Here is a 9,760-nt window from a genome sequence, read left to right as displayed (position 1 = left end):
AATTGCTTTGAGGTACAACTCCCTCAAAACTAGGATGTAGGTCCAGCATCACCATTTTACGATCCATCAAGAGTAGCGAAACCATAACAAGCAGCTGTTTCATCACCATTATGACTGTCTTCTTTTGGTCTTGGTCATTTGCTGGTCTCCCTATAAGCCTATCTGAAACAAGATTAAAAGAATATCACATTTCATTCTTTCATGAAGCCATGGAATACCCAGACGCATTACTTTATGAAATCCAATCCACTCCAATAAGTCGTCACCTACGTCTACCTGCATCTCGTCAGAGGCAACATGGGCCCCTCCACGGTGCAAGTGAGGACCATAAATTGCTGAAGTCCAGGCGAGGCGAGCATAGCCTATCTCCACGAAAGCGCACTCCCATTAAAAATAGCCTTGCTGCATACAGGAAGAAAGAAATCTACCTCTTTATATTTTGCATCAAATTGCAGAACTCCGCCTCCCACGAGTTGGCTTTGCTTTTTTGATTGTCGTTTCCAACTTCCAGTAGACCATTAGAATTGCAATCCAAGCTCCAACAAGCCATTAACATTGCTCTTACTTGCATTATCTTTCGTAAGCTTCTTATAATGTTTAGTTTACCTGGTGCTGCAACTATCTCGCCCCTTTAAATTTTCAGATTTTCTTTTAAACTCTTCCTAATAATCTTTCACCACTTAAGAAGAATCCCTTCTTCAACACTGTTAAAGCATATATTAAGTTGAATAATACTTCAATAGCATTTTACTACTCTACATGAATACACATGCACACCACATATATTAGACAAGAAGAAATTTAAGGGAAAAAGAAGAAATTAAGCACAGGCCTTTCATAATCTAGAATACTTCTTGCTAATAGTATGATGTCTCTCCACTACCTTACCGACATGCTTGCATCCAAAATACACATGCATCCTTGATATTTGGTCCGGTATATGGATGCATGCTTGTCCTTCGAAATCATCTTAAGCCATGCTTGCAATTTAGCTAACGCTGCATGGCCCACCCCCTTTACCTCACCAAGGTAGATAGCACCCGCAGAGGTACCAGGGCCGGGCTTAGGTGGAGTCATGGGCTGAGGGGCAGAGTTTGTGGATCGGACGCTCAGGATAATGCCCGTTAACTTTCATCGGCACGAATAAAAACTTACAGAAAGATTTTCACACAAAACCCCCTATGGCATCTAAATATTATGATATCTAACCGTTGCTTCATGGGAGCCTTAAAACCCTGCCCAGGGGAAAGGAGGCAGCAGAGCCGGTGTCAGAAAAGGAGAGAAGGAAGATGAGATTCCGCTCCGTCTTCAGGGCCTCTTTGGCCAATATCAAAACCAGCCGGTCGCGTTGCTTCCGGCGCTCCTTCTCCCGGCTCCAACCCCAGTCCGATAGGTCTCTTCCCGCATACCCTGCTGTTTCGTCTTTCTTGCATTATCCATTTGGATTGCTGAAATCTTTCTTTTGGAGTTCTTTCGCAGACCGTCCTTCGGCATCGCATTCGACATCGACGGCGTGATTCTTCGTGGCCGCACTCCCGTCGGCGGCTCTCCTCAGGCCCTCAGGAGGCTCTATCGCGACGATGGTAAAGAAACTGGCTCTCCTTCTCACTATTCTTTTCAAATACTCTACATGGTATTTCCTTGATTAGGGCTGGAGCCTGTGTTCGACCTTTTTTCAAGAAACCGAAGAACTCGATACTTCTTTCATCCCTTTTAGTCGTTATGATCTGTTATAAGATGCGGTTGCAATTTTTTGCTGTCAAGAACCATGTAGGTAGTTGTTCTCTATACGTTCTTTCATCTACCAATGAGCAGAACTTGCATTCCAAGAAGATTATGATATGTAGATATTGCGGGCCATTGGTCGTTTTTTTTTTTAATTATTCAAGATTTTAAAAATTTTATATCCGACAAAGAGTTTATGGATTCTTATTGAGTGGAATTGATCAAAGACATGAGAATGAAAGAGGGGAAGATAATGGAACTCAAGGTAATATTCTAATATCGTTGTCAGCATATGCTCCAAACATCTTGGCCTTATGAACTAGGTTATTTGGTCTTGAAAGAAAAGGATTAAGCAATTTTAGATGGAAACAATGCTCTTCGTGATGTCTTGGGTTAGATATCATGATGGAAAATGCCAGCCCAATAATTTGAATGTTTTTTAATTTTTTAATTACAAACTCTCATAGGATCATCAATCATGACGAGAGCAAGAGCTGGATTATGGATAGATGGTTTATGTCCCTGGAAACCTTTCTTCTTGCCTTTCTCCTTTTCTTTTGAATTGTGTAGCAACAGGGAGATAAATGAGCAGTAATTGTTCCACCTGTCATGCCTTTTATCAATAATGAGATTTCGACCAAAGTAGTAGAATAGGTGCTTACTCTAATTCTAGTTTACATAACAATATGCTCCACGGAACCATTTGACCTTTCTTTTGCTTGTTGTCTTCGTCAATTTGCTTCATCAGATGACAGTCTGATACATTGTGAAGCGTATTAACCTCAGTATACGTTTAATGCATGCATCAACATCTTACAGACTATTTGTTTTGCTCTGCAGGCACCTTGAAGATTCCATTCTTGTTCTTAACTAATGGTGAGCTGGGTTTCTTTTCTTACTTTTTAATTGGTTCTGAGTTTTAATCAGGGATTTGTTGTTAGCTGTTATTGGTATACATGCTAAGTTCTACCTGGGGAGCGACATGAATTTCTCATGGCTCTGCAAAATAAGAATCCAACTATCTGCCAGAACCAAATTAAGGGGGTGTCAAGGGGAACCTGAAAATAAGGTAGATGTGATCATTGATCGATAAAATCAAAGGTTTCACCTTCATGTCAAGATGCTCCACATGATAAATTCTTTGGACTTTTATTTCTTTTTTAAAGCATGATCATTCGCATAAACGAGCCCCAATCAATGACTCAAGATTAATTTTTTAGATTCTGTCATTGAGTATTCCAGTATCAACAAGTGCTCATGCAAATGTCATTTTGGTGTAAATTCAAACATTGTAGACTTTTGCCAGGATTCTATATATTTGACCATCTTTTACTCAAATGAATCTATAGAAACTTCAAGGTGTTGCGTGATCCTCGTGCTTTTCTAACTTCTTCAAAAAGTATTTTCAATTTCACAACATTCAAACCTGATCCTTAGTTTAACAAGATTCTGTACAAAGTTTGACTATTATATTCTTTCATATAAATAGGAGGCGGTGTCCCTGAATCCAAACGGGCTTCTGAGTTAAGTCAACTTTTGGGAATTGAGATCTCACCTCAACAGGTATATATTTGTCTGCATGAAATGACTGAAACTGGTGCATGACTGAATACCTAGGTATTTTGGATGTAGCTATATCAGTTCAACATGTTATATGTGACATTTTTAATGTACATGATCCATGATTGACTGCATATCTGGTGATATATGGTACATCATGTGCAATGCTACTCTGAGTGGTAGCTGGTGGATCTTAATTTTAAATGTGTTTTGCCCTCTCTGTGATTGAACAAATATCATTGAAAGGAGATATCAGTGGCATCACCAAATTTCCTATACAAAAATAGTTGGGATCAGATTCTCAACTGCTCAAGAGTGTTTTCCTTAGCAATCTCTACTGCTAGGTTGTATCTATGGTATGATATAGAAAGCTAGCTAGCTCGTGTCTTCCCCAAATATGTATAGTATTAGAAGATTCCTTGTTACCTTTCTTTGTGCGGTCATTTTCCATTGCTAATATGCTGATGTTATCTGGATCATGAATTATTTATAAACCAGCACAAAAATAGTTTTTTGCAATTTTGCATAATGACAGCAGAAGATGATGCTTGAACTTTTGTGGGCTATTTTGTGCACAGTTGGTCATTGTTCTATGATGAACATGTAAATACCATGCATGGATGTACAACCTTGCATATTTACCTTTTTTTAATTAGATTCAGTTAAAACTTATCTACTGGATGCCCAACCTCAATGTCACTCTAACATTTTTCAGGGACAACTCAACTTTCTAGCATTTATACCTCACTGATTATTTTGCAAAGGCAAAGATGCATTACTCCTAACCGAGCCCAGAAAATCCAGATTAAGATAGTTGTAGCATATTACTGCATGGGAACTTCATTGTCTTACACAAAATGAATGGAACATAATACTGCAGTAACCTTAATACAGTAAATGCTTATACTCTATGTGGTAGTGTATGTTAAAAATCCAGCCCAAAGCCACAGAACATTTGGAACATGGGGAGTAGAGGACATGTTGGAATGACATTCATTATTACAATGTTCTCAGAGGCCTCTAATCATGTTATATTATACATGACGGTATTTAGTAATAATTGTTTTTTAACTGATGTAACTGTTATCCTGTGATAATGACCTCTGTATAATGGGAGCAACAGAACTTGTTTTGTTGGAATAACATTCATTATTACAATGTTCTCAGAGGCCTCCAGTTATGTTATACTATTCATGACGGTGTTTAGTAATAATTGTTATTTAACTATTATCCTATGATAACAACCTCTGTATAATGGGAGTAACAGAACTTGTTTTACATTCTTCACTGTTTATCCTATTAAAATTATCCTCTTTGAACTTCAATTTGCTGTGCCATTTTTTTAAACATTTCATTTCTGCAAATCTTGAAATAATCAAGTAGCACTATTATTTTACCATATCTATATGTTGTATCCCCTTACAACAGCTAATACTGGCCTCCATTCTTGTTATAAGAGTAAATAACAGTTTTGGAGAGGATCCATTCTAAAGGGATTTTGGCATTATTAATCTGAGAAGGGGCTGGAAAATGAAAATCCTACATCAGATTGGCACAAAATTATTTATATGAGCTTCATGGCTACCAGCATATTAGCCAAGAACAAAGTTTACAGATCATAATCGAAGGATTAAAGAAAAATTATTACATCCCATTATGGTAACATAGACATGGAACAAAAATAATTTTCAAAGGACAAATGTGTGGATAGAAGCATTATTTTTGATCAGTTAAGCCACAGTGCTGTTTTTTCCAATTAAAAAAATATTGATTAAGCCTGTAAATTGTTTAGCTTGAATCAACATAGAACCGTGACTCCCAGACTTCAGCTGCTTTTTATCATTCTGTACTATCATTTGGCTCGAAAATCTTTTCCTCATGGTGGCATTGTAATGCAGGTTGTGCAGGGGCACTCACCTTTCAAGGAAGTGGTGAACCGGTATGCACATCCATTTACATAAATTACTAAATATCTGAGTTTTGGTTTCCATCTGCTGAAACTTTACCATCAAGAGCAACATGCAAGACCTTGGGTTAATTTTTTTTCTTCTTTCTGATGTGAGAATTTTGGCAGCAATATTTATTATCTTTTTATGGATTCTGAAGCCTTATGCCTTTTTGCTGTCACACTTGATTTTTTTTTAAAATTATCAATGAGGATGGAACATTTTCATTGTCATCTTAAGCCTTTGTTTCGGATTTTTGTTATCTACAGATACGAGAATGAGCTTATTGTTGCTGTTGGGAAAGGGGAACCTGCTGCAGTGATGTCAGAGTATGGTTTCAAGTGAGTCTGAAGCATGTGTGGGTTTATTTGGTTGTATACTGATGTACAAGGACTTAATATGCCCAATGATTGTATTAACATTACTTGGTGATAGTGTGTATAATGTATACTCTTTCTCACTATATTTGTTTTTGTATGCAGAAAAGTTCTTTCTATAGATGAATATGCATCTTACTTCAAAGACATTGATCCCCTATCTCAGTACAAAACTTGGAGAATAAAACAAACATATGATGAGAACAGCTCCATGGAATTGCATCCAAGATACGATGTTTATTCCGATAGAGTTAAAGCAGCATTTGTTGTTAGTGACCCTGTTGACTGGGGAAGGGACATTCAGGTAGTCTTCTTCTTCAGGTATCTGGGTGATATATAAAACCTTCATTTTTCTTCACACAATTATTTTTTTGTATTAGTCTTGGATGAGGAGAACTAGAATACAGATGGATCTGTTGACATTAATGAAGGACTCCAGAAATAGTCCTAGCCATTACTATTCTTATTCAGCTTTTGATTTCCCAGTTCTGGGATTTTTGTAGTGGTTTCACATGAATGCTGAATGAGACATTAAAAATGGCAGTCGAGCCATATTGTGAATATGATTGGAACTGGTTTTTCACTATGTGTCTGACTACTCTTTGCAGCGTCAGCGCTTGATGCACCATACTCTCCTTATCCATTATGTAGTTGCCTTTTCATCCCTTCCACAAGTTGATCCTCTTGGCACAATCTATGCTGTTTCTCTGTTTGCCATTAACATGTTTTTGTAGGATAATATTTAGGATAGGTAATAGTCAGGAACTTGAAATGAAAGCTTCACTAATATAGCATGTGGAAGTAAATTCTTTGCTGATGGCTACTAATCATGTTTATGATAGCTGAATTAGTGTTGCTTGCAATTTAAAGTCATGCCTGCATTGTAATGTTAGACAATTGAATGCCTTCAATTATTTGATTTTTACATACCGTTAAATCAGCTGCCAAATTAGGGTTTTGAAGTAAAAAAGGAGTGCCTGATTTTTCTGGAACTTCCCATGGATAGGGGCTGCCAAAGATACAATTTATTCATCTGGTGTTATCTTAATCTTGTAATTTTGATGCATGATGTTTTAGTTGAGTGTTTATTTTCACTAATGGTGGACTGTATGATTTCTTCTGAAATGGCTTGAGATGTTAAATGTATGGAATAGGTTCTTTGTGACATTTTAAGATATGGCGGTCTTCCTGGAAGAGATAAGGGGCATCAACCTCCAATATATTTTGCATCAGATGACCTTGAATACCAGGTAAGTCGAGGTTCAATGTATCCTATATCTCTTAAACTAATTTTGATCATTCATGTTAATATTAGCACAGGAATCCAACACACTTAGATTGATAGGTTCTATGCATAATTTATTGCTAAGTTTCTGCAAAGATTTTAAAGCTGCTAATTTTTATAATGATTTTAGGGCAGGCTGTATTTCCTGCCGAGCGTCTTGGAATGGGTGCTTTCAGGATAGCTTTGGAAGGCATCTTCAACAGGTAAGTCAAAAACTATCACTCATATTACTTATCATGAAAATTGTGCAGGACCCTTATATTGATATGAATATGCAGTGTCAGCAGTAGTCCTCTGGAGTACACATCTTTTGGGAAACCAAATCCATTTGTATTCAAGAATGCTGAAGTTATTCTGACACAACTTGTGTCAGATATATACCATATTCAGGACAATATGGATGGAGGAACAGGACATGAATTCAGTACCCTTTATATGATTGGTGATAATCCAAAAGTTGACACTAATGGTGCCATGAAGGTTTGTCCCTGTAAAGCTCAAGTCTATCTTTACACAGGCTTCATCTTAAGGACTCTAGCGGACATATGCTAAACATTGTGTAGTTTATATTTGTGTGAATATGAACTTTAGACATTGTGTGAGCTTTAGAACTTCAACTATCATCAGGTCTCCACAACAATTTGTTAGTAGCAAATTTATTGACTTTCAAGGGATTCCACCCACTACCATCATAGCTGCCAGTCTACTGCCATGACTCACATGACAAGGGGCCATCCTTGCCATCACAGCTTATGCCACTATTACCAACTGCCTTCAGAAATTATGCCATCCACAGTCACCAACTTGATCAGATGACTGCCACTGATTTTCAACCCATGTAATCTGCAATGACCTCCAGATTTAGCTTCTGCATACGCTTCTTCCTATTCAAAAAGCCACAAAGCCTTGCTGGAATCAGGAACTCCTGTGCAATCGTAGCTAAACTATCCAGTCAGATCTTATTGCTATGTAACCATTATTTATTATGTAAAAATCAGTAGGCATGATTCAGATTAAGTTAATGCCTAGAAGAGACTACAGATAATGGAATAATGAGATCAACATTTTAACATGTAATATCTGCTAGTTATAATGCATTTCCTGAGGCAACTTCTAATACATTTGATTGCCAATTGTCAACCATTGTTTTGACATTTAAAACGGTCATAATTTCATTCACTTTTAGTGGCACTCTGCATAAATCCGGTCAATTTTAGAGAGAGAAACATGTGCGAACAGGAAAGAATGGGGGGCCATATAACTCCACAAAATTCTTAAAAGTATCTGTTTCACTGATGAACAGGATTATGAGCATCCATCAAATGCTCCTTTCCACTAATTGGTTGCATATGATGGGCAAGTCAGTGTAACCTACTTCCACTGTTTGCTTACAGGCAGGACACCCTTGGTTTTCTATGCTTACGAGGACTGGAGTTTTCAGGGGAAAAGATAATGACAGCCAGTTTCCAGCAGACCTGGTAGGGCCCCATTTATTTCTCATGCATGTCTGTTCCCCTCTTTGCATATTTTAAGTATATATATTGATCCGTAGAAATTGTTATAAGCTCAAGATTGACTGAAGGTTACTGAATGTTATGCTATAGAAATTGTGCTATGGGACAGTATTCATACTCTTTTCCTATAGTTCTATCTTCACTTTTAGAGTTTTTCCTTATGGCATGTCGTACTTCATGTATTCAAGGCACGGCTTCTCTTGTCCAAAGATGCCTTGGCTGAGAATTTGGCCCCAATTCGGAGGGTGGTTGTCAGGTTGAGGACCGGGCATGAAACTATCTCAACCCTTTAAGCCAATTTATGGGATAAGTGTTTTCCATTTTTTTATGTTTTAGGCATATTCTTACATTAATAATTGAATATTGAATTCATGGTTTATTGTTTATCCCTTACCTCATTTGCAGTCTCAGTCTAGTTCGCTGCTTTTATTATCTGATTATGACCTCCAGACTTAATAATATTGCAAGATTTGAATACTACTTTTTGGTTGCCAATGATATTTTCACTATTTGATTATATTTTGAAAAATGTTTTAATCTTGCCCCTGCCTTAATCTTTCCATCTTCTTCATAATACAGAGTTGATGCACATAGATCATTAGGTTGAAATGGTTTGCTTTTCGCTGTTGTTGCAGGTAGTTGATACTGTTGAAGAAGCTGTTGACTATATTTTGAAAAAGGAGCATGCATGATTTGTGCTGTTTTTGGGTTTGCCATTTTTGATTACCAAGTTATCAATAATGTTCAAGAGATTGGGTGGTCGATTATTTTAGCAGATGAGATAAGTTCCGAAAAGTGTAATGCTAAATGGAGACACAAACTCATAATCTCATGCCTTATTGTGACATGCAAGCGGACAACTTCAAACGGAAGATTCTCTATCCTCATAGCAGACGTTATGGAGGTCCTCTCTGCTTAGAATGTAAAGTTTCCTATCCTCCTTGCTTGGGCCCTCCAGTATGAAGTCCAACTCCGGAGGTGTTGTGGAAAATTTTTTTTCCCACAATCACATATGCCCTGTTGGCAGGCCAGTTTGGATGCTAAAATATTTAAACTTGTTAACATCGTGATAACCTCCGAAACCAATAAACCATTTTTTAAAAATTTGTAATAAAGATGAATCGGTAGTTTCAATTTATTCTTTGTGCCATGCAGTGCATGGGTTATTTTTCTTGGATATTAGGAACAAAATGATCCTTTTCTGATTTGGATTATTTGTAATGACACCATTGCTCTTGTGGAGTAGCAACGTGCAGTAACCTGGCATTACTCAAACACTTGATTGCAAGCTAGCAAGACTCGTCAGAGTATTTTCATTAGTAATGACACCATTGCTCTTGTGGTTGTATTTAT

General features: G+C 37.3%; 1 protein-coding gene across 2 annotated transcripts; it reads left to right on the top strand.

Moving 5' to 3' along the window:
* Positions 1-1,179: 1,179 nt before the first annotated feature.
* Positions 1,180-9,612, top strand: LOC103711068 (uncharacterized protein YKR070W). Of its 2 annotated transcripts, none has more exons than XM_039124252.1 (12): positions 1,180-1,393; positions 1,480-1,583; positions 2,566-2,601; positions 3,215-3,288; positions 5,184-5,224; positions 5,501-5,572; positions 5,714-5,912; positions 6,763-6,858; positions 7,029-7,096; positions 7,172-7,373; positions 8,288-8,371; positions 8,596-9,036. In XM_039124252.1, exons 1-12 carry the CDS (start codon positions 1,290-1,292, stop codon positions 8,698-8,700), a joined length of 1,185 nt encoding a protein of 394 aa, XP_038980180.1. In that variant the 5' UTR covers positions 1,180-1,289; the 3' UTR covers positions 8,701-9,036. The 2 variants fall into 2 exon arrangements, with proteins under 2 accessions (XP_038980180.1, XP_038980181.1); XM_039124253.1 differs by lacking the exon at positions 8,596-9,036 and adding an exon at positions 9,043-9,612 and having other exon boundaries at positions 1,190-1,393.
* Positions 9,613-9,760: the final 148 nt, after the last annotated feature.

This window comes from Phoenix dactylifera, chromosome 3, assembly GCF_009389715.1.
Source record: "Phoenix dactylifera cultivar Barhee BC4 chromosome 3, palm_55x_up_171113_PBpolish2nd_filt_p, whole genome shotgun sequence".
Classification (NCBI taxonomy): Eukaryota; Viridiplantae; Streptophyta; class Magnoliopsida; order Arecales; family Arecaceae; genus Phoenix; species Phoenix dactylifera.
Note: the sequence above shows the minus strand (reverse complement) of the source record. Positions and strands in the feature narration are given on the sequence as shown.

Bases quoted from the DNA above. Each gene is read 5' to 3' on its own strand.
- LOC103711068 (XM_039124252.1), top strand. From the start codon at position 1,290: ATGAGATTCCGCTCCGTCTTCAGGGCCTCTTTGGCCAATATCAAAACC. The intron at 5,573-5,713 runs GTGAGTCTGAAG...TTTTGTATGCAG, and splicing joins ATGTCAGAGTATGGTTTCAA to AAAAGTTCTTTCTATAGATG. The intron at 6,859-7,028 runs GTAAGTCGAGGT...ATTTTAGGGCAG, and splicing joins CAGATGACCTTGAATACCAG to GCTGTATTTCCTGCCGAGCG.